The sequence below is a fragment of the Cryptomeria japonica genome, chromosome 3 (genome assembly GCF_030272615.1).
Source record: "Cryptomeria japonica chromosome 3, Sugi_1.0, whole genome shotgun sequence".
In the NCBI taxonomy this organism is placed as follows: Eukaryota; Viridiplantae; Streptophyta; class Pinopsida; order Cupressales; family Cupressaceae; genus Cryptomeria; species Cryptomeria japonica.
This window is the reverse complement of record NC_081407.1, coordinates 178386543-178412352: the sequence shown is the minus strand read 5'-3', so window position 1 is coordinate 178412352 and position 25810 is coordinate 178386543. Positions and strand designations below refer to the sequence as shown.

Here is a 25810-nt window from a genome sequence, read left to right as displayed (position 1 = left end):
GGACCAAGTTTGAGAACAAAATGATACAATTTCCACACAATATGTACCTGTTGTCATTTTATGACACCCTTGGTCCATCAGTGAGAACCGATTAGAGATATGTTCCATGGACCAGCACTACCCAGTTGATCAAGGAGAAAAGCAATGGAATTATGAAGTGTGAAGTGTTGTCTTGTAAGAAGGAAGTTCCTTGTCCTTCAACCCCGAAACTTCGGAACCCCTAGGTTCCCAAGTTCCTTGTCCAACTACGGTGACCCCGGTCCCCAAAGTTCCCCAACTACGGTGACCCCGGTCTTCGAAGTTTTCTAAACTTGCTTCTGGCTTGCAACACTTCCGGATGGCGTGATCGACACTCAAGGCTTTAAATACTCCGATAGTTTTGGTGACTTATGCACTTTTTTTGTGGAGCCATAGGGGTGCATTTAATGTTTTTGGCAGGGTTTCCATCAAGGGAGGTATGGGGCCATGTTGGGTGACTTATGTCATGTCTGACTTTAGAAGGTCAGTCAATCTATCTTCCTCAGAATTGCCTTTGGAGGTATGGCTAGGTTGCTTGCATGTACAAGTCAAGTGCATGCACTTCCTTGCACTTCCAGACTGACATGCAGGGGTCATGATCACCATTGTAACCCATTTTTCCATATAAGGCTGTTAAGCCTCATTGTAAAGGGTTCTCTCCCTGCTGCCTGGAGTTTTCTCATGCTCTCCTCTTCTTTGGAAGACTTGTAATCTTTGCATTTCTGCAACTGTAAGATTGACGTTTGGCCTTATGATTAATTGAAGAAGACTATTCTTGCCTTCTTTCAACCTATGTGTGTTGTGTATGCTTTCTTACCTTCATCATAGGTATGTGTTGTGGGTCTTTCTCTTCATATATGCTGTGTTAACTAGTTTTCTGAGTGTGACTTGTGGGAATCCCTCTCCCCTCCTGGCATTCAGTGGATTCTAACCTTCATCTATGCATTGGGGTTACTCATATAACCGAAAGTTGTGCATCTTCAAGGTGTTTCAATTAATTACTTGTGTTATTTAGGTAGGGAGAGGAACTATCTCTTCTTGGTGCATCACCTCCCTTGTTTCAAGCAATTTCTCTCTTCTCTTTTCCTTTGCAAGTTGTTAGGGTAGGCTCAGGAATTAGCTTTGAAGTGTTTAGTTGGTTCAATACTTGCACCTAGATAGAGAAGGAAGCCAGCCTTCTCCGGAGATTCAACCCCTTGCGCAAGGTCCCACACTTTGGGGTTGTTTCCATGTTTCACAAGGTTGCTGAGTTGATATCTCAGTAAGGGTGCAAGCTTTTGTGATAACAGTACCCACATTCAGCATTTAAAATAATGAGAGGTTATTGGGCTATGAAAGGATTGAGCTCCTTATGCAGATGGTTTTAAAATTATCTTTAACGAAAAATCAGTGTAGCTGGTTCATCCAGCAGAAGCCCCAGATCTGGGTTGATTCAGCTGTAGAATTGCACAGTGGTGAAGACTTTATCGTGGGTTTATCCCGGATGAACCTGGGTGAACCCAAAGTGAACCTGGCTAAATTGCGATGAACCAAAAACAAACTCATCTAGTTTTCTCCAACTTATAATTTTTTTTCCTCTTTTTGATCATTTTTGGCATTTAACTTTGACTATGATTGAAAAAAAAGGGATCTCTAACCATTGATGAAAGCAAGCTCCCTAACCCTACAAGCTGTTGTCCACTTTTTCCTGCTGTATGCCATCATCTACATTTTTTATTTCAATTTGTGTGGGTGGAATATATTTCAACATTTGTTTGGATGAAATATAAGAATCAATAATAAAAACTGGTGAAGGTTAAAATCTAAACCAATAGGAATTTAAATAAAGGATTTTTTCTATGACCTGTTAAATTGATGATTAGGATTTATTTATTTTTTATTTATTTATCAAGGAAATGGTTTTTATGATTTACTAAAATGTAGATGCTTCAAGGACATAATGGGAAATGGGATTGTTTTTTATGCAGACAAACCCAAAATGAAACCACTGCCCTTTTTTTATTGAATCTGGAAATCGAACCTGAACTTGAATTAGTATCTGATACATTGCCAAAAATAAAGAAATTCTGCACTAGGAGAAAATCAAAATTAAGAACACTGCTCTTTTGTTGAAGCATCGGAAGTTTCGGAACAGAGCTGCCATGTTGGATCAACTTGGTAAGGAAAAGCTGCTGCTGTTGTGGAAGGTGATGACATATAGGCCTTAACATGCTGAATACACAACTCAGAAATCCAGTCAGCACCTCAACCCGTATACTAGACACGACATTTAATCCCTTTTTACCTCTTCCCATGACTACCATTCTACAAATGAATATTTGCAAGCCTTCCGAGTCAGTGAACTTCATTTATATCCCGAGGATCCTGTCAATGTCAGTACTTTAAATGATCTTGGACATGTTTCCTTAGTTGAAAACATCCAACTAATCAAATATTTGCTCCTACCTCTGCTAGTGGGGGCTCTAAGTGTGTTCACAACAATGCTCATATTGGAATAGAAAATGACGTCACTCCTGTGGCTTGAATGATTGGCCACTCTCTTGATTCCCAGTTTCTTGAGAATTGACTTGGGAGGGGCAACACTTCCAGTGAAGCCCATGGCAGTGATTGAAATTTAAAAATCCTCAGTGATAACATAGAGATCCATTGCATTAATAATTCTATTGTGAAAAATACTGTCTCTGATATGGAAACCTGGATCGCCAGTATAATCAATGTTTTTCAGCAATAGAACAAGAGGATTTTATTGAAAAGCTCCTGTTTGACCCAGGTACTAGTCACAGGATTAAAGAGGAATGCATAGCAAGGCACCAATATCACCTTGTCAATCTGTGTCATTTAAGGCAATGCAAAATTCACAGAATTTGTGCTCCTATGCATGGTGTGGCACAAAGGCCTTAGTTCATCCACCTCTCCCCAACTGGCCTGAAACTGAAACAACACAAGCTAATGATTGGGTCAACTAAAACAATGCTTGTGGGTTTGCCGAGCCCACTGTCTAAAACTTGGTTCTTGACCAAAGATTTGGCAACAGCTTCAGATTCCTTCTTTACATATCTGCAGTTTCTGCCATCCCATGTGCACTCTAAATTTTTGTATAAACATTGATGTTGTTAGAACTTGATTTAATCAGTAATATGCTCACACCCATTTTGAATATAATTCTTTCAGCTTGTTTGTTTCTGCTTTACTTCTGTAGCCTCAGGCAATTGGTCTATTAAGGTTACAGAATACTATGCTTTGGATCTTAGTACTTCTGGGCAATGGCCAATGTAATGACTACTGGGCCTTAGAATCATGGCTGTGGCAGGAAGCTTCCCTGTTTCTTGATCAGACAAGGTGTAATTATTACTTCAATTTTAATATATTTATCATTTAGGAAGAAAAAAAAGAAATACAAGCATAGGAGCTTAGGAATTACAATGACACTTTAGAGGATCACCTCTACAAAAAGAATGGCTAAATTGGTTTTTTTTTTTTGATTGATAAACTACAGCTTTGTGGGTCTGCACCCTGATATTGATTAAAAAACAGAGATTACATCCAGTTTCAGTGTTCAAGTATGTCCATTACCCATACTAACCCGCAATTACGTAATACTAAGTTTGAAACTAATCTTGCTTCAACATCATTTTCATATGCACATCCCATACTATGCCCTGCTAACATACATTATATCAAAAAATTGGGATTATGGCCAAAACCAAAACCTATAGTTCTACCCGCACGTATCATTAACAAAAAAGCCAGACAAAATTGGGATTATCCCCAAGGCCCTTACTCCTGACCATGGGCCATCCTCACTCTAGCAACCACTGGGCAGTCTGGGCCGCATGTGTTGTGGTCCGCTATCTCCACCACTATTGGAAACGCCACCCCAGAAGCAGCTATGCCACTGCTACCCATCACCACACTGCCACCAACTGTGCCCGTCCTATCCTCCTCCTCTTCACACTAGCACCTTTGCGACCAAGTATCTCTGCAACCATCTGACACCACCTTCTTTTGTGAGGTCCACCATTTTCTTATGAAAAAGTGCATCTCTCCACCACCATCTGCCTCTGCGCAACCCTTGTTTCATCTGCAGGAACCAAAATTGGGTACTTTTTCACCTCTTTCGCCCTCCTGCGAACCACAAAATAGTCTTGAGGAAGTGGAACTAATCTTCTCTCATCCACATTTTCCAGGACACCATCAAGATCTCCCAGATAGCACTTTACAAATTTCTTGCTCAATGTGCTCACCATGTCCATCGCTTCTCTTGCATCCAACAGGCTTGCAACGAACATCGTTGAAATGTCGGTATTGACCCTGAAACGGTGCTCTGTTCTCTGGAAATCATCCCCCAATATCCTCTGAACAACATGGATCACCATTCCATGTGCAATGTAGAAAATTTGCTTCAGTCTTTTCTCAGATACATCGCCTAAGAATGCCATTTGCCTCTTCCTACTCCTCAACCTCACAGGCATATCCATAACATAGTTTCTTGATTGCTCAAACTTGCAATTGACAAATCGTCCCCACAGCCTCTATAAATTTCACATACACCTCCTCAAATCGTGTGGCCCATAATTTGATGGATACTGCACCCTCAACCGAGTACTGTCCCAGCCTAAGATAGCATAAATAAGGTCCTGCATCGCAATAACACACATGCGGAGTTGGGGAAGGTCGTCCTCTCCACTCAATACCTCATCACCCGTCACACCAACTATGTTGCCAATTTATCAACTTTGGATTCGGCCACCATTGATAATAAATGCCCACATCATGACAATGCACTACTTCAAGCCCAATTGGGAAACCTACCCTAAACGACCTACGGATGGCAATCCTTGCCAATTCCCCTAACGTCATGCTTGCTTACTCCTACATGATCCTCAACCACCTCACCTCTTACCTAACCCCCTCATCCACCTCAACCTCTTCCTTGGGTAATGCATCTGCTTCTTGGTTTCCCTCCCTATATATATGGGTAATTTTGAACCCATCGAACCTCCTAATGACCTCTCCCATTGGCCTCGGCCATTTTTCCATTTTTCAGTTTGGAATTGAGTTTTGTCTTATTGCATTAATCATTATTAGGGAGTTGCCTTCTAAGTGAATTTTTGCTGCTCCAAGTTGCAGTTCACACTTTAGTCCCAACAGTGCAGCTCTAAATTCTGCTTCATTGTTCGTTTGTCACCCCCAAATGTTCAGTTTTAGTGCACAAGTTTTGCCATCATGGTTTCTAGCTATGCATCCTGCACCACTTAGCCCCAGGGTACCCGTCGAGGCCCTGTCAAAGTTGATCTTGATCCACCCCATGGCTGGCATTGTCTGCTTGACATCTCCTCTTGAGTTGCATGGATGATTAGCCTTCTTAACCCCATTAATGGGGGGGCTAAATTGGATTATTGCAAATACAGCTAGATTGCCTTTACATTTTAATCTGATTTATCAAAGCTGAAGAAGATTTCATAGTTACTACAAAATATTTGATGTACAAAATGAAATGTGCATTTGCAGAATAGAGTCTATGAATAACGAGAAAATATTTTTTTTTGTCGGTTTGTATGTTAGATCTGTGTTATCTATGGTGCTTCTGGTTTTCCTGCAGGAGCTGCAATGCTTCTAGCTGAATTAGCAATGGAGGCTGGTCTGCCCCCTGGTGTTCTCAATATTGTTCATGGGACACATGTAAGTGTAAAAGCTTAATTTTTAACTATAAATCTAAAAGCATCATTTGTAACTGTGTATCTAGGATTTAGCTTAATTTGGTAGAATCGATCAGCTTAGTTACAAGTATGGGTATATTTTAGTTGTGTTTTCTCGAGATAAGTTATTAGTTAGTTCTTTTTTGAGTAAACTCTTATAGTTGTCTAAGTTCAATTTCTATAATTGTCTTCTTTTAATATCTTGTGTACATAAATATTAAAATAATAGAATTCCAACTAAATCCTTGTTTGCCAATAGCGCTTCTTCTTTTTCCTTAACTATCATATTTTGATTGGCAAGACGTGTTTTTTGGTGTATCCATAGCACTGATTGATATAAAATATCACTTCTTGCAGGATGTTGTCAACCAAATTTGTGATGATCCAAATATCAAAGCAGTCTCCTTTGTTGGTTCCAATGTGGTAATATTTCATATACAGCATGTCAGCATTTTGTTTTTATTTTGTCAGCATGTATAATTGGTCATTTTTCCTTGGATTTGGGCAAAGCTATAATTTTTCTTGTTTTTAATAGCATCACCCAACATTATTCATTTCACTTGGTGATGGCTTATGCTATTTCCTTCAGGGTTCCAAATATGATAAGTTTTTAACCATGTTTCTCAATATAATGCTAATACATAAACATTGGAACCTATACTCAAAAAAACTTATCCATTATTATCATTTCATTGCGATTGCTCATTGTATCCTCTGCATGAATAAAAAATAGTTGTATAGATGAAGGTTTTTTTTTAACTTGCCATTCTTCATCTCATTTGGTATAAATTTCACTAAAATTTAGTTGTTTACATTCTATCTCGGTCAATTATTTTGTGAAGGCTGGCATGCACATATATGCCAGGGCATCGGCTAAAGGAAAACGTGTCCAGGTAATTCCTTATTTTTCTATCAAAGTCTGAGGTAGTACTGGCTGTGTAACAGAATGCAATATGACAGTTCTTTATAAGCAGTCAGTTTTCTGGTCTAAAATAATGTGTGATTTGTTACTTGGTGCTAACTACATGGTTGTTTCTTCTGAATTAGTCTAACATGGGTGCAAAGAATCATGCAATCATCATGCCTGATGCAAATGTAGATGCTACATTGAATGCACTTGTCAGTGCTGGCTTTGGTGCTGCAGGCCAACGATGCATGGCACTTAGCACAGCTGTATTTGTTGGAGGCTCAAAGCAGTGGTAACATTTTCAATATTTCTCATATTTGTGATTGCAAATGTTAGATTTTTTACTTAATGTGGTTTTCCTTTTCAGTTTGTTTGTATAAAAGATCACATTTGTGATACAAGGAGCTTAAATTTAAGGACCTTAATTATAGAGATTTAGTGGAAACGAACTTTGACCTCATGAAATATACATGGGTTTTTCATTTAGAATCTTCTGAAATATGATTTCAATCAAAACATTAGCTTACTCGAAGCAATGATATGAGATCATGTATCACACGTTACAATAACTCCCTAGAAAACCTACAGTGAGAAGGTATGGACTAGTAATGAATTCATTGAGTTCTAGTGTTGGTCTCATATTGTTTAGTCTGTATGATATTGTTCACTAAATGAAATCCATTCCCAGACAAGGTAGGAAAATGGGTAAAATTTGACTGATTCAAAAATTGCAAGTTAAAAGATGAAATTAAACACATCTTTTTCACTTATTTGATCATCTTATGATTGGAGTGACTATATACTTCAGTGGAACATTAAAACTTGATGAAGGATTTGCTAAAGGAAAATGGAGATATTGGCAAGGAAGGTAAGATAGAGGAAGATCAAAGATGGAAATAGAAAGAGATATAATAAACAATATCATACAGACTAAACAATATCATACAGAAGAAGCTGCCAAAATAAAGGAATAGGAATTGACTGTTGCGATTGATCTAGCCGTGTATTCAAAGAGGATTCAGGTGGTGTTGCAGAATATCATACTCTATGTGTTTAGAGTGAAGCAGTGGATTATTTTTTTTTAAAGATGAGTGACCTGCTTACCACAAATTATCATGCTACCATGCTAATTGCCAAATATGATCATTGGTTAATTGCTATACTAGAAAGTTAGGGCCTATGTTAAATGCAATTTGTATTCAAAGTTTTAGAAAATTAATATTGGCTGCTTCTCTAAGAATTTTTTGGGCTTCTAATTTTGTTCAGCAACATTTCTAATATTCTGCACATACTGTGCAAAGATTCCGTTGTTCTCCTTGCCAACGATCAACTTCATTGTTGCCTTCCCTTGTAGCACTATGCAGTGGTGGTTTTGAGTGTCGACATAACTGCAAGTTTGAGATGGTATTTCTTACCACCGACCATTTTGACTGTTAGTTTAGGAGGAAATTGTCCCCTTCCAGAAATTATTCTTGAAATGTAGGGCATGTGAAGAAGACATCTCATTCTTTTGGTCCCTATCCTCTTTCTTTGAATAAGTTTTCACACTCCATTATATTTGAAAATGCACGCAACAGGGTAAGCACAGGTAGAATGTCCCTTTTCTGAAATAGGATTTAATAATAAATAATAATAATAAAATTAAAACATAAGAAATAAATAAATAAATATAATATAATATAATTACAAGTCAATTAAGTTTAATGAAAGGTCAAGAGGCATGCCATGAAGAGTTATAACTCCCTCAAACATGAGATATAAAAGGCGGAAGAATTCATTTAAAAGGATAAGGAGGAAGGTTTAAGAAAGAGTAGAGCATAGAAATAAATGAAAGATAAATGGAAGAAGGAATGGGAAGGAAATGTGGAAATGACTCTCTCAAAGGGCAGAAATAATGAAGGGGTGTGACCCTCTCAAAGGGTGATAAATATGAAAGATTGTGACCCTCTCAAACTGCAGAAATGATGAAGGGTTATGACTCTTTTGAAGGGTGATAAATATGAAAGGTGTGACTCATTCGAAGAGTGATAATTATGAAAGGTTGTGTTGATGTGTATTTTGTACACGACCAAACACAGAATAAAATACCCAGAGGTATCTTATCCTCTCTTGAGTAAAGTTTCGTGACTGCTAAAGATCTCGCCGAAGGATCAGTCAGAGTAACTCCAAGGTTCTGTTATGTAGGATCTCTACGTGTGGATAAGCTCTTCGTGGTATGATGTGATTTTGCTGGAATCACAAGGGGACTTACACTTGATGACTTGAACGTCTGATTTGCTGGAATCACAAGTCCTATTTACTAACTAGAAGACAAACAAATGGCAAAAGATACAGGGCTCAGGAAGTCTAATCTACTACCTAGAATGCCAGAAGATGGATGAATGACTAGGTGGAGTCCTACTGGGCTGGGTCTCACCATCAGGCTTGAACAGTCCGACACCAACTCAGTGCGATCTTCTAAGGGATGCTTCCAATACGTTCAAATCGTATGCCATCAGACACTGATCACCATTCAAGATAATGCATGAACAATAGATGTGTAACGACTTAAGATTAAGCTCATTTTATGCAAGTTGACCATGCAGGGCGCACTTACAATCAGTAAGAGGCTAGTGGTATGGACTAGACGGATTCCACACAGGTGCATTCAACAACTTCTTTCATTCAATTTAATTATCTATCATCTAAAATGAAGATTCAACAAGAGACCATGCATATTGCAACGAAACAACACACTTCACCATAACTTCAATGAAAATAGAGTTTGTTTACAATCACTGGCAACAATTTCTTGCCTTGTCCTCCTAATTTACTCTAATTGCTATTCTATTAGCTGACTATTCACTATTTCTAACTATTCACCCCACTACTGACTATTGACTAACTATTCTCTATTAGCTAACCGTTAGCCTTTACAAATGAGGAGCCAAGGCTTATATAGTGCCCTCAATACAATTCAATGGCTCAGATCAACTTGAGATCAATGGCCGAGATTTTACAATGAAAACCCTAATTAGGGTTTGTTACAACAACTCAATTCTGGCCAATGAAATAATTGCATTATTTGGACATGTCTTCTCTGGAATATTCGACCAATGGATAACTGGGTAGGTACATCGAAGTTTGTGCCATCTCCAATGAGTCAGGTACATTGAATCTGGACACGCTGAGGTGGACCAATCCGATTGGAGGAGTGATGACTGGGATGCCACCTTGTCTGACACTTGTAACTTGGTAGATGCTCAATTTGATGATGCTGAGAAGCTAACTTTAATGAACTCTTTTGAAACTGTCTGCTTCTTCAACGAACCTTTGCTTTAACCTCCTTTGTCTTTGATGTGCAGGATGGATGGTGTACCTTTCCTTCAAATGCTGGATTGGAAGAGGTCGTCCCTGATGATGCTGGACCGAAGAAGGCCGTCCTTGTTGATGCTGGATTGGAGAAGGTCGTCCTTGTCTTGGCCTGGTCTTCTTTTAATTGCAAGACAAACCAAAAGATGATTAAGGACACATAATATATTTATTTCAAGATAGCATTTTCTACCTTAAATCATCAACAAGAAGATGTTAAAATGAAGCTTGCTCAATATTCTCCCCAGGGACAGGCCCTATAAGGATTTCGCCTTGGACCCTCTGGAAGGGTCAGGAGCGAATTTTGCATTCTTGGCCAATTTAGACCTCTTTTCAACATTACCTCACAATTAGCTCCTCGCCTGGCCCAAACAAGGTGAAAAATAGTAGTTTCAAAGGATTTCGCCTTGGACCCTCTGGAAGAGTCAGGAGCGAATTTTGCATCTTTGGACAAATTCCATCATGTCTCTACTCCAAAATGCCTTCCAAGGCAAGCATACGCTATCCTTCTCCTCACCAAAGGCTGGGAATCCACAACTTGACCTTCCTCATGGGCAAACTAGGTGATTTTGGGAATTTCGCTCTGGACCCTCTGGAAGGGTCAGGAGTGAAATTCCTTCTTTAGGCTTCATTTTACACTTCCTTCACCTCAATTCATCTTGCAAGGCTTAAATAACATCATTTCAACCTCAACTATGCCTTAGGACTCCTAGTCTTGACTTGACACAAGGAGGAAATAGGTAGATGAAGAATTTCGCTCTGGACCCTTTGGAAGGGTTAGGTGCGAAATTCACCTTTTAGCTCAAAATTCACACTTTTGAAGGTCAAACATCTTTCCAAGGCATTCCAAATAGCTTTTCTCACCCTAGTCTAGGCTTGACTTAGCACAAAATTTGGAGGATAAGATGGTTTTTTAGGATTTTCGCTTTGGACCCTTTGGAAGGGTCAGGAGTGAAAATCTTATTTTAGGCTTATTTCCTCATCTTTTCAACTCCAATCCACCTCCAAGACCAAGGACACATCGCCTCACTCCTATCTAGGCCATAAAAACCAAAAACTTGACTTGATTTGCAAGGAAAAAAGGGTGATCCTAGGAATTTCGCTCTGGACCCTTTGGAAGGGTCAGTAGCAAAATTCTCATTTTGGCTTCAAAATTTGCATTATTGGTGACTAAAATCCACTCTAAGGCAATCCAAATTACTTCTCTCACCCTTGTCCAGGTTTGACTTTGCTCAAATTTTGGAAGAAAAGATGGTTTTTAAGATTTTCACTCTGGACCCTTTGGAAGGGTCAGGAGCGAAAATCACTTTTTAGGCTCAATTCCTTCACATTTGATAATCATTGAGAAGTCAAAGTTATTTCTAAGGACCTCTCCCATCAAAACTCACCTTAGTCAGCACTAGGCTTGGCACAAAATTGGGAAAAAAGGTGGTTTTGAGAAAATTCGCTTTGGACCCTTTGGAAGGGTCAGGAGCGAAATTCTCATTTTGAGCTCATTTTTTCAACTTCAATGATTTCTAGCAACTTGAAGTCACTCTTAGGGACATCTCCTTCTTGATTTTACCTTAGCCCACACTTGATGTAGCACAAAGCTAATAGCAAAGAGAGGTTTTGAGAAAATTCGCTCTAGACCCTTTGGAAGGGTCAGGAGCGAATTTCTTGTTTTGAGCTCATTTCTTCGTTCTTTCAACCTGAATCAACTTCAAAAGGCAAGGACACACCTTCTCACTCCCATCCACGCCATAAAAACCAAAAGTTTGATTTGATCCAAGGAGACAATGATGGATTTGAAGAATTTCGCTCTGGACCCTTTGGAAGGGTCAAGAGCGAATTTCTTCCTCTAGCCCAAAATCATCATTTTTGGAGACAACAATCAATTCAAGGGCAATCTCAAGGGCTTCCCTCACCTTAGTCTAGGCATGGCTTGGCACAAATTTTGGAGAAAATGATGAGTTTTAGGATTTTCGCTCTGGACCCTTTGGAAGGGTTAGGAGCGAAAATCTTGTTTTAGGCTCACTCCTCCAATCATTTCAACTTGAATCCACCTTAAGAGGCAAGAAAACACTTCTCCTCTCACATCCAAGTTATAGAAACCCAAGTTTGACTTGATCTTGCTAAGAAAATAAAGGTTTTTAGGAATTTCGCTCTGGACCCTTTGGAAGGGTTAGGAGCGAAATTCACTTTTTAGACCAAAATCATCATTCTTTCAAACCCAATCTTCATTGCAAGGTAAAATCTTATCTCTCTTCGCCCTAGGAACAAGGTTTTAAGCTCAAGCAAGGTAAAAAAAATATAGGCTTGTAAGGAATTTTGCTCTGGACCCTTTGGAAGGGTCAGGAGCGAAATTTCCTTCCTTGGCTAAAACACTCATTTTTTCAACTCTTTCAAATGTCCTTAAGGGTTTCAATATGCCCATTCTCTCTTTCAACATACCTTGGACATCAAAATTTGGCCAAATAAGGAAAGAAATGAGGTCTAGGAGGATTTTCGCTCTGGACCCTTTGGAAGGGTCAGGAGCGAAAATCTCATTCTTGACTTGATCCTTCATCTTTTCAACTCCAATCTTCTCTGGAAGGTAACAAAACATCATTCTTCACCCAAGAAACAAGGTTTGTGGTCTAAGCAAGGTCAAAAAATAGGCTTGCAAGGAATTTCGCTCTGGACCCTTTGGAAGGGTCAGGAGCGAAATTCACCTTCTTGGCTAGAATCCTTCATTTTTTCAAAGCTTTCAAACATTTCCAACGTCCAAACATGTCCACTCTTCCCTTTAAGATGCCTTACAAATCAAAATTTGGTCAAATAAGGCAAGAAATGAGTCTTAGGTTGATTTTCGCTCTGGACCCTTTGGAAGGGTCAGGAGCGAAAATCACCACTTGGGCTTGATTGTTCATTTTTCAAACTTCAATTTTCTCCTGGAGGCAAATATAGATCGTTTTCTATCTAAGGAGCAAGGTTTCAAGCTAAAACAAGGGAGCAAATGAAGTTTATAGGGAATTTCGCTCTGGACCCTTTGGAAGGGTCAGGAGCGAAATTCTCCTTTTGAGCTAAAATCTTGATTCTTCAAAGCTTCTAACTCCCTCTCAAGGCAAAAACATACCCATTCAACCTCCAAGCCAATGCCTAGCCAAAATAAGAAAAAAAAACAAGGGTTATAAGGATTTTTGCTTTGGACCCTTTGGAAGGGTCAGGAGCGAAAATCATGTTTTGACCTTGATTCTTGATTTTTCAAACTCTAATCTTCCTTGGGAGGCAAACACAGATACTTCCTCATGCATCTCCATCTTGATCCTGACTTTGGCTAAGGGAGAAATTAGTGTTTTCAAGAATTTCGCTATGGACCCTTTGGAAGGGTTAGGAGTGAAATTTGACATTTTGGTCTCTCCATCAGGATCATTTTATGGAATATAACATTTAAGTATAAGTGACATTTCCTTATATCTTTCTTCTTTCTAATACTTTAAGTTATATTCCATCTATACTGTGAGGATGTTTGAGAGTGGTTTCGGACCTCCAGGAGTTATATTGCAAAATCTAGTTTTTGGAGGATTCTTCAGTTTTCCAGACAGTCAAATTTCAGGATCAGGACATTCCAGACAGCCAAATTTCAGGATCAGGACATTCCAGACAGCCAAATTTTAGGATCAGGACATTCCAGACTTGGCCAAATTTCAGGGCATTTGAAGATCAGGATGACATTCCAGACTTCATCACTCACCAACTTGACCTAGCTCGGAGCTTCAAGAATGATACTCACTCACCAAGCAAGACACAATTAGTAACAAGAGCAAAACCAGGCCCTAAGGAAGACTTTCAAAGAAACCCTAATTTTGGGGCCCCAAAGACTCACCTCGGCTCAAGCAGAGCTTGCCATCCTAGTGATCCCCCTGGCGAGACTCGAAAAGCAAAGGCTAACAGACAAAACCCTAGAAACCTGGAAAAACAAACCGTAGAAAGCAAAAAGCAGGGGTCCTCATTTGCAATGGGGCGATGTGTGAATACGTCACAACAGGTTGCGACCCTTGTAAAGGGAAGACATGATGAAGAGGTGCGACTCTCTCTCACATTGGAAGCTATAAGGGGGAGAAGGTTTCATTTGAGGGGGACATCCAAGGGAGATCAACTTGGGGAATGATTTATTTTTCTCAAAGGTAGCAATGAAGGGTGGTGACTCAAGCCTTATGAAGGGTGGTGACCCTTTCACCAATGAAGTATAAAAGAGATCATTCCAAATCATTCAAGGATCACTTGTCAATCATCATTCTCATCAAGAAAATAATCAATCAACAAATCATTCTATCAGATCAGTGTTCATTCAATCACCATTCTCCAATATATCAAACCAGTGCGTCATTACATTATCACTCACCAATACAACTAATGAAATTCATTCAACCTAACCTTGCACTGAATATATTTGATGAGGCATTCAATATATAGCAGACAAACTAACTATGATTTCTCTATATGTGCATAACAAGTACGGGGACTGCATATCTATTGTTATTAGTGACTACTATCATGATTGCTTATATATATCCAAATAACAGTCTGATTTAATGACATTCTGCATGTTTTGCCCCATAGGATATGTTTCAGAACATCACAAAATGCGAGCAAAACAAAATAGTACACATGCACGAAATGTAGAGAACTCAGAACTATATATTCATTAATGCCAACATTACAATGCATCTTCAGAATAACATCAGTATAACATAACAGCGTAATCATATCTCAAGATTGGGGTACACAGATATATATACATGGGGTGTCGACCGGCTGCTGGTGCCAACTGTCAGCAACCGTCGACCCCTAAACATTTACTAACAAATACTAATTTTCTCGACAACATCATCCCCCCCAAAATAGAGTCGTCGGACGACACACAACAAAATGGGGAAACAACTAGACAGAAGAAATCAAGGAGCTGGGTGTCTAGAGGGCGTCCTTGATGAAGAAGGAGCCGGTGGGACTGATGTAGCCAACGGCTCCCGCAACTGGCGAACCTGTTGCGTCCTATACTGGAGGTTCCTCTTGAGTAACGGGTGCCACTCCCTCGAAGTCATCACCATGAACATCGCCTCCATGACTTTCTTATGTTTCTTGTCCAACTCCTCCAAAACTGAAGTGAGCCGAGTCTTTATTGCCGCTCGCGTAGCCGCCTCCTGTGCCAATTCCTCCTTTGCCTGGACCAACTACTCCAATGCCGTCACCCGAGCCTTCTGCTGTAGGAGCTTCTCCTCAATGGTCTGCAATCGAGTGGCTAGCTCCTCCCAAGCTGTAATGGCTGCCACCCGCTTTGCCTCCACCCTAGATGCCAAATGTTGTACACGTTGGAGCTCATAGTAGCTGTTTCGGAAGGCCTACTCCACCTGCCGCAACAAGTATGTCCCACTCTTGCCAGTTGGCTCCTTGCACCTCCACTCCATCATGGTAGGCGTCTCTAAAGCAGGCCATCCCCTTGAATCGAAACACCTAACAAACTCCTTTGCACATCCCCCTGTGGCAAATGCAAGTAGATTCTCCACTGCAGTTTGTCCAAGAGCCAGTTCTTGAATTGAAGCCGCCATCTGCTGTGCACTGGCCTCCACATCTGCCAAGGCAACCATCCTCTATCAACTGGCCTCCATCTCTGCCATAAACTGCTCCACCATGACCACACCTACTTCACCTTGCATAGTGGATGCTATCTGTTGGTTGGGCTCAACAGCCCTATAGTCCTCTCCGGGCACCCTATCTTGGAAGACATCCATAGCTGACTCCTGTTGCTGGTGAGAAATCCCCTCCTCTAAATCCACAATCTCTGGCGACACTAGTGGCTGCGGTGAAGGAGGTCGAGATCCAACCGGTGCTATGGGGGTTGCCTGGTAGTGGTCCAACCATGTATCCCTCCAACTCGGCCCCTTTCTCTGTAGCGGGCTTCTAACTCGCGGGCACACTCTCCAACTTGACCCCTTTCTCTGTAGCAGGCTCCTGACTCGTATGCACTTTGTGTGCTGGTGTGGCGATACTAAAGGGTGTCTGCGTGGGTGGAGGTCGCAATTGCTTGAATCCTGGCACTGGTATGGCTCCAACTGTCATCTTCGAAGTAGGGAGTGGAGTCATTTCATTGTCCACCTGAAGCAAGGCTGGAGCGAAAATAAGTCGTCCGATCATCACCTCTCTTGAAGGTTTGACCCCCCTCGATGGTGCTACTCCAACCGTACTCGTACCACTCAAGGGTGTACCCATGACACCTTCTGCGCGTGCACCGCCACCAACACTATCCAATGTCTCCTCACTAGGACTCCTTCCCACTTGTCCTCGACTAGCCAAACAAAAGGCATCATTGCCTCCACTGCTGTTGGAAGAGGTATCTGTCGACTCTTCCCCTGCGCTGCTCTCCTCCTCTTCTGTCGACTCTGGCTCACTCTCCGAAGCCACCACCTGCTGCTGCCTTCGCTTCCTGCTAGGTTGGACATCCTCACTACCTATGGAGGTATCTAGGTGAGTCCAATAAAAGATAGGTGGCCGTGAAGGCTCCACTTGGTTTTGCGGCTTCCACACATGTCGTTCTGAGGGTACCTGTGTTCGGACGACCTCCCGGAAAAGTCCAATGGCATGAAAGGGCATATAGAAGGCTTTATTTTTCAGCGTGAGGAAGTCATGAATCCTATCCGACAGTACAGACGCCCAATCATACACCATGCCATTCCTTAACCTGTTCATCAAAGCTATCATGGGTACAGTTGTGTCGGAGGCTCGGCTAGCCCCCGTGAGTCTACTTTTCATCACATCGAGCAGACATTGCCATTCGCCTGGCACAAGGTAGGACTTTTTAAACCTTGTCCCTTCGGTGCATTCACTCTTTCCCATTCCTCTGCTATCAAATCATCACGACGCACTAGCTGTAGAAGTTTTTGCCTTCGTTCCGTCGACATCTTCGTGGCGTTTTTGTCAACTTTCTTGCCCTCACCAGGAATGCCGAACACTCTGGTAAATGCTTCCGTTGTAAATGACACTGTTATTGTACTTTGCTAGTAGGTAAATACAGATTCCAAAGCATTTCTATCATATGCAGTAATCATCATCCTGAGACATGGCTCAAAATCTCGAATGGAAAACACAGGCATTTGGATTGCCCAATGCACCCGTGCATGCCGAAGGGAATCCTTGATGGGGTGATTGTCTGGAGTTTCCGGCCACCATGTTCTACACCCAGTGCCGCTCAACCCTTCGAAAGTGATGGTATTTGCTGTGACCTTTGCCGGCGTTGTCTTCCCTTTGATGGTATCTGTCTTTCCTGGAACCCTCACTCTTGAGGACAATGTTCTTTTGCTTTTGTCCATGGCCGCATTGTTGGATTCTGCCATTTTTCCTTTAATGGACGGTTGTTTTTCCAGAGGCTCTAACTGCTGCAACCGTTTTCTCTAGTCTAGCTTCACTTTGCCAGACTCCATAAATTAATCTTTCTTAGTTGGCGGAACACATACTTATTCACAAACCGTTATTTTTCTCTTGTCGGCTACAGCTATGTTGGTACGACTTTTTCCCTTATTTGCTTGTACAACACAACTTGTATGGTTTTCCTCTTTACCAATGTACGGATTCCAACTCCCGGTGCTTTGTTTAGTCCATACGGATTTTTCGTCGCCTTGGCTTGTACGCAGCAGTACGCATGAACGGATTTCTTTTCCACCTTGCTACTGTACGACCCTTCCTCTCGCAGGTGTACAAATGCCTTCGATTTTTGTCTAAACTTCTCCACTGTATGGATTTTTAACGATGACCGCTGTATGGATTTCCCTGCACAAAATTATTTCGGTCTTTGCCACCGTACGAATTTGCTCTTGTACGGACGCAGTGGCGATTCTCTCACCTTCACTTGACACCTCCTAAGTTGTACGGATTACTATCCACCTACCGTTGTATGAAAATATCTTATTCCACCACTGTACGAAATTTCCCTTGTGACTTTAATTTTCCTACTTCATATGTCCGTACGAATTATATTGCCACCTCTCCTTGTCGTACGAATCTATTCCCCTTCTTCCACTTTGCTCGTAGAGACTCTGAATCTGTTTTATTCTGTCGTCGTATGGTGTCTTCCTCAATCTTGCTGTCCTTGCTATGGGTTGTACGATTTGTACGGTTTTCACATCACTCTTTCCGATTTTTCTCTTTGACCGTATGATGTTCTCCTTTTATTATTCGTATGATCCTATGCTGATGAAAGTCATACGATTCAAGGGTGCATTTCTTACTTCTCCCTTTACCGTCGTACAGTTTTTTTTCTGACCATACAGTGAGTTCTCTATTGTTTTATTTATTTTTTATTTTTTATAACTAAAAAAAAAAATAATTACCTAAATTGTTTGGCTAGGCCCTGCCTCCAGATGAATTGGGTCATTCTGCTGATGCTTGCAGTGATACTTTTTTAATTTCGACCCATTCATTGTCTCCTTGATTGGCTGGTTGTCCAACATCAACAACTTGATTGCTCCATTCTCCGCTACTTCTTGGATTTTGCAGGGACCCAGCCATCTCATTTTAAATCTCCCATGTTTTATCTCACTTCGGCCATTGTACTTCAACAACCATTGGCCTGGATGTAATTCCATACGTCTAAGATGCTTATCATGCCAAAACTTCCAACATTGCTGGGCTACTTCAGTGGTCCATTGAGCCATCATTCTCCGTTCGTCCAGCTTTCCTAGCGCGTATAATCTTTCCCTGCAGACTCTCCATGTCCCCCAGTCGGTTCTCAATTGCTATCTGCAGGCTAGGTACCATGAACTCTGTTGGTACAATGGCCTCCTGACCATACATCAATTGAAAGGGTGTCTGGCTTGTTGTCACTTTGTACATGGTTCGGTAGGCCCACAGTACGGATGGTAGCTTTTCTTCCCAGTCTTCTTGTTTGACCCCGCAGGATTTATAGATTACCGACACCAATATTTTGTTAGTGGCCTCTGCTTGGCTACTGGCCCAGGGATAGTATGGGCTCGACAAGGAATGAAAAATCTTGAACTCCGTCGTGAGCAATTTAACTACATGGTTTACAAAGTGTCCGCTTCGATCACTTGTCAATTGAATAGGAATGCCATACCTCGTAATGATTTGTTCATAAATGAATTTCGCCATACTCAAAGCTGAATTATCTGGCAGTGCCCGTGCCTCTGCCCACTTTGTCAAATATCCAGTGGCCACCACAATGTACCGACACCTTCGTGCACGGCTGGGCCTTCAATGGTCCAATGAAATCTAGACCCCCTTGCTCGAACAATTCCTGGGCATGGGAAGGATTTAGGGGCATAAAGTCCCTCTTCAATGTTTTTCCTGCCCTCTGGCAAGTGTCACATCCCACCACCCATTCACGCACATCATTCTATAGGGAAGGCCACCATAGTCCTGCAAGCAATACTTTCTGCGTCGTGGTGTCTAGTCCCATGTGACCACCTGCGGGTCCTTCATGTGCTTCCCTTAGCGCTCCTGAGATCTCCTCTTCCATAACACCTTCTTAGTACTTGATCAGGGCCCATTTTGTAAAGTAACCCATTAATCAACTGAAATGTCTTGCTTCTCAGAACCAACTTCCTTCTTTCTCTTGGTAGCATGTTTGCTGGAAACCAGGAGGTTGACAAGTACTCCCCGATGCTTCCATACCATGATGGTAATGCAACTATTTGAAATAAATGCGTGTCAGGAAAATCCTCATTCACTCTGTTGGGTGGCTCTCCGGATTTAATCCGTGACAGTTGATTTGCAATGACATGGCTCTTGTCGACATGTACAATAATTGTGAATGTGAACTCCTAAAGTAAGAGAAGCCACCGACTGATCCTCCCCTGAATAATAGGTTTATTCACCGAGTACATCAATGCTTGATGATCAACATAAAATGTAAATGGGGTGGCCAACAAATAATGGCGAAATTTTTGCACAACATAGACCATCCCGAGGGCTTCCCTCTCGGTAGTACTGTAATTCTTCTCTACCTTCGACAGTAACCGGCTAGCAAAATAAATGGGGTGAGATCGAGCCCATGTTCTCCCTCCTGTGCTAATGTGGCACCAATTGCATAGTTAAGAGGCATCCACATGGACATGGAATTCTCTATCCCAATTCAGGTAGGCAAGAATAGGTGTAGCCACTAGCATCGTCTTGAGTTCTTCGAACGCTTTCCCTTGTGTGGTTTCCCACACGTACGACTCCCCTTTTTGTGTTAACTTGTCCAAGGGAAATGGGATCTGTGCAAAGTTCTTGATGAACTTTTGTTAATACCCTATGTGCCCCAGAAAGGACTTCACTCCTATCATGTCGGTGGAGGGCTCCATCTCCACAATAACTCGTACCTTATCCAGATCTGTTTTCAACCCGGCCTTGCAGACAATGTGGCCGATCAATTTTCCTTGAGGCACCATACACCTGCATTTCTTTGGGTTCAAGGCTAGTCGGGCCCTCCGACATCGTTCCATACATTCCCTTAATGCCACCAAGTGAGTGTCTTGTCCACTATAAATGGACCAATCATCCAAGAAGGCGTTGAAATTCCCTACAGACATTTTGTCGAAAATATGGAGAACTATTCTCTGGAATGTAGCAGGAGCATTGCACAATCCGAATGACATTTGGTTGTACGCATATACACCGTCTTCTACCACGAATGTGGTCTTCAGTTTGTCCTCCTCAGCTATAGAGATTTGGTTGTATCCTGAAAAGTCGTCGAGGAATGAGTACATCTCATGTCCGGCTACTTCCTCGAGGATACTGTCTGTAAAGGGTATCAAGAACGGGTCCTTGATGGTGACTCCATTGAGACACCGAAAACCCACACAAATGTGGATTTTTTTGGCCTCCTTTAGTGATATCACAATCAATGAGACCCACTCACTTGTCTCGACCCAGAATATGATGCCTGCCTCTTGCATCCACTCAATCTCCTCGTTCACTTAGGCAACATAATTTTTATTCATGCGGTATGGTCTCTTCCGTACCAGTTGAGCTCCTGGTACCAATGGGATCTGGTGGACACATAGTTCCGGATGAACTCCCTTGAGGTCTTTATAGGTCCATGTGAACATGTCCTTATACTCCATGAAAATCCTAAAGGATGCTGCCTTCAACACTGGGTCCCAGTCGTCCCCAACTAGAATATTCTTGGGACTTGTTTCATCCCCCAAATTCGTCTCCTTCAGGTTGGGGTCCTCGTACCTTATGGGTTTGTCTTTAGCAAATTGGTGTGCCAGGGTGTCATTAACTTGAGCGACCCCTTTCTTATATTCTCTATACTCAGGTGGGAACATGTCCTCCTCTAATACTTCTTCTATTTGCAACATGTGACATGTAGGATGGAAGACTTCATAATCCTCCATCTGCCAGTGGAAAAGCCTGTTTAGTGAGCCCACCTCATCTTCAGAACAACCCTCCAGCTCTAAAACACCTTCATCATTGGGCTCCATCTCCTGTTTGCCCCCATCAATTCCAAAAGGTTCTCCATCCGATTCGGATTCCGAGGAGGATGCCACTCCTCACTCACCACTTGCATCCTCAAGTCGATCACAAATTTCCGACCCCCACTTTCCATGGATAGCGTATTATGCTTCCAGTTGTGGTTTACCCTGGCAGTGATGAGCCATCCTCTCTTAAGGATTGCATCATAACCTTTCTTTTTAAGAGGGATAACTACAAAGTCCAGAATGAAGGGCTGAGTGCCAATGGTTATACGTTGTGCCATGAGAGTCCCGATTGGTTTAATGCTGTGCAGATCGGCTCCTACCAGGTTGAATGTTGACGGCCACAATGTCGGCTTCCCCAATTTCCTCCATGTTTCCTCAGGGAGCACGTTCACCCCGGATCCTCCATCGACAATGGTGTCAGTGAGGATCGTACCTATTATTCCCATTTCTACTACAACAGGGTGTCTTTCGCTATTCACAACTAGTAGCATTGGGTCCGCTGAAGGGCTGACCGGAATCTCTGTGTGGAGTGCGGCCATATGGATATGCACATCTATGGCACTGGTAATGGCCTCCTTCAATTGTGGCATAGTGCTGAGAAGTTCTCTGATTTTTATGGATACCTTGGCAGAAGTGCAGGTGGCCTCATTTGTTTTTTCCCTTTGCTCCTTCATCTCCCTTTTAACGTTGGCCTTAGGTACCCGTACCCTCTCCTTTTTCGTATGGGGGTCTAGGTACATAGTCTTTTTTGCTTGTGCCCTTGTGATTGCCAGTGTCTCCTCTTACTTTGTTCTGTCGATGGTCAATAGGTTCACTGCAGACTTTAGGCAGTTACCATCATCGTGGTCACTTGGACCGCACCATTTGCACAGGTGCTGCGAACTTTCTCCCTTGGGGCAATCCCTGGCAAAATGTCCCCATTCGCTATAGGCTTGACATTGAATCATTCGTCGACCTTTGGCATCATAATGTATCCGACGGCTATTATTGTTGTTGTTGTTTTTTCCTCCCCTCCGGTTATTTTTATAGCCACCGAATGATGCAATTGTGTTGGTCCGCTGCTGTGTGGTGGCCGTTGCCACGACCGTTGATGGCTGCTCCTGGGTAAGGAGTACTTGTGCACCTCTAGTCTTCATGTTGTATGGGTACTCCTTGGTGGAGTGTCCCAACACCTGACAAATGTCGCAGAAGGCCTTCTTAGGGCATGTGCCTTTAGTGTGATCTTCCTTGCAATCGGCACATCATAGTTCCCCTTCATTTTTTACTACTACTTCCCTTCATAGCTTTAAATTCCAACATCATTTGATGTATATCTTTCTGTAGGGCTTGTACCTTCTTGCTTGATTCCTCGTCACTGTTGCTCCCCTCGGACGAGTCATCATCATCCAATTTGTTCTTTTTCTGGGACGTTTTGTCTTCGCTCTCTATATCCATGGCCCTGTTATACGCATCTTCATAGGACGCAGGGGAGACCACCTTCATTTTCCTCTTCAATGAGGATTTCAAACCCTCTACAAACCAGCGCTTCTTCAATCCATCGGCTGTTTGGTTTTCCATCTTCCCCAACAACTCCTTAAGCCGCTGGTTGTACGTCCTCTCACTTCATGTTTATTATGCTTTGTGCTATAAATTTTGGCTACGATCTCATTATTGTCTCGAAGCAATTTAAATTCAGCTTGGAACACTTTCTTCAGGTCAGTCAATGTACTGACCTTGGTTTTGTCAACTTCAAAGAACCAATCTATCGCTACTCCCCGTAGGTAGCAAGAAACTGTGTCACCCACTCATCTTGGTTTGTCTGCCCATTGGCAGACCAAATTGTTTCGCACGTTCTACAATGTCGTACGGGGTTCTCCGTTCCATCTCCTGTAAACTTCGGCAATTTTTGCTGCTTCGACATTGTCCAGACTCCTTGTGGTGGCACGCTTTGAGTGCTCGGTCTGGTTGGAATCTGAGACCCACTTTGTCCGCTAGGTCCGGTTGGAGTTGCTCCCTGGTTCGATGTGCTAGATCCGAACAAAACGTCTTGGCTATGGTGCTCTAGTGTCCTCCTGACACTCTCAATGCTTCTGTATCCCCTATGCCTTTGTCTCCGGTGTGCTCCTCACTTCGTGTCCTTCCAGCCTCGGATCCTCTTGAATCCCTTCGAAACAGTGTGTACGGTTCCACTCCAATACTGTCGCCAATCTCTTCCAACGTGAGAGTCAGGTCCCCCAAACGACGTCGGGTGTTCTCAATCAATTCAGATACTTGGCCATCTTTGACCAATCTCTCACTGCAATCACGGTCTCCTTTGGTTGCTCCTTCGGTAATTCTTTGTAAGCACCTTCTTCTTTCCGCTTGCTCTTCCAACCTCAATGCTTTCTGGACAGCCTCTTGCTCGTCCTCTTGCTCCTTCGGCACACGATTCCTATCTTTGTTTAACGTTACTGGCATCAATTACCTCCTTGGTATGGGTTGAGGATTTGTTGCTGTCGGCGGCTCTCGTCACGTTCTTCCTCCTTCCGTCGGGTTCGTTCTTCAAATCGCTGTAGGATTTGTTGGTGGCGATCCTCACGATTTTCTTCTTCCCATAAGTTGTGAAGAGAGATGAAGTGTTGTGCTAACAGCCGTGGCAAATGGCACATAAGACGATCCACCGCTGGACTTACTCCCAGTGAATCGCAGATTACACTCTCGAGAACCTCTACACGTTCGGCTTCCCTACGTACGTAAGTGCCAATGGATGCCTTCAGTATGTTTGCACAATCTTCTGTTAGTGCTCTTTTGCCGTCAAAGATCTCTTCATCACTGGTACTTGGTTTGCTTACTGGTTGTCCCATTGTAGGGTTCTCACCATGTCATACGCCTACTGTTCCCTCGGGTGACTCATTCTCCACATAGATTTGTTCAGGCAACGACGCCAAATGTTTGCCCCGTAGGATATGTTTTAGAACATCACAAAATGCAAGCAAAACAAAATAGTACACATATGCACGAAATGTAGAGAACTCAAAACTGTATATTCATTAATGCCAACATTACAATGTATCTTCAGAATAACATCAGTATAACATAACAACATAATCATATCCCAAGATTGGGATACACGGATATATATACACGGGGTGTCAATTGGCTGCCGGTGCCAACCGTCAGCAACTGTTGACCAACCGCCGACCCCTAAACATTTACTAACAAATACTTTTTTTCTCGACAACACTTCAGTTAATCTTATGCTATGTATTCATATATATTTTCTGAGTGCTGTCAGCCATGGTGGAAGGAGCGTAGGCTTGCAAGAGGGGTACGGTGATGGGGCACTCCTCTATGGTACGTCACCTCTATGAGGGAGATGGTTCCATGAGGTGAAGGGGGTACAAAGGGTACTGCCCTTGGGCCTAGAGGAGATGGCATTCTAGGGCATCGTGTTGCAACCTCATTTTGTTGATTTTGGTCTAATAATCTTGTCATTGATGTCAAAAAGGTATGTACTTAATGAAGGGATCAATACCGAGATGGGTCGACATGACACAAAGTAGATGTGCACCTTGGGGCATAACAAATAGATCGTGCACAGAAGGAACAAACCTATGCGTGTAATAGTTTTTACCATTTATCCCATATTGCTGATGTTGCAAGGTTGTCGGGTATTTATATAGCTTGACACAAAGTTGGTAAGTGAGCAATGGCTCACATGACTTTTGTTTGACTTGGAGCAAGTGTTGAGGTGAATGATCAGACAAGGTGATGTGTTTGATGATGTGGATGACCCAATGCAGGCAGAGTGTCGACATGGACTAGGCGCAAGATTGCAATGGTCAGGACAGACCGCCAAGGAAGACTGTGATGTTGTGATGGACTGCTAGGAGTTGACATGAAATGTTAGGCGCATGATCACAACGGTCAGGATAGACCGCCAAGGAAGACTGCGATCTTGCGATGGACTGCTAGGAGTTGACATGAAATGTTAGGCGCATGATCGCAATGGTCAGGATAGACCGCCAAGGAAGGCTGTGATGTTGTGATGGACCGCTAGGAGTTGACATAAAATGTTAGGCGCATCATCGTAGCAGTTAGGACACACCTCCAAGGAAGGTTGCAATGTTGCAATCAAATTGTGAATGGTCATAGAAGCTGCTATGTCGCAACCTTGTGGCTTGGAGATAACTTTGGAAGATCAGCTTGCGATAATGCGACTAGCTGCCAGGTGTTGTGCTGGGCCCCACGAAGCTAGATGAAATGAAGAAAGTGCAGCTTCGCAAGGCTTGATGATGCAAGCAATTGGTAGGTTGTGATGTTGCGACCCAACGCCATGTGTTCCTAACGGTTAAGGTGAAGTGAAGCTCACTCTCCGATGTGACATATAGAAGAAATCCTAGGGAGATTGTGCAGGTTGTAATGTGATGTGGCGAGTG

The 25810-nt window shown here is 42.4% G+C and overlaps 1 protein-coding gene across 1 annotated transcript in view; it reads left to right on the top strand.

Annotated features, from left to right (window-relative positions):
- Positions 1-25810, top strand: part of LOC131037325 (methylmalonate-semialdehyde dehydrogenase [acylating], mitochondrial) — a 160020-nt gene that overhangs the window by 119009 nt on the left and 15201 nt on the right. The window contains exons 9-12 of the mRNA XM_057969437.2: positions 5621-5700; positions 6075-6140; positions 6560-6610; positions 6765-6916. Coding sequence (XP_057825420.2) covers positions 5621-5700; positions 6075-6140; positions 6560-6610; positions 6765-6916 — 349 coding nt within the window. The remainder of the gene's footprint in view (positions 1-5620; positions 5701-6074; positions 6141-6559; positions 6611-6764; positions 6917-25810) is intronic.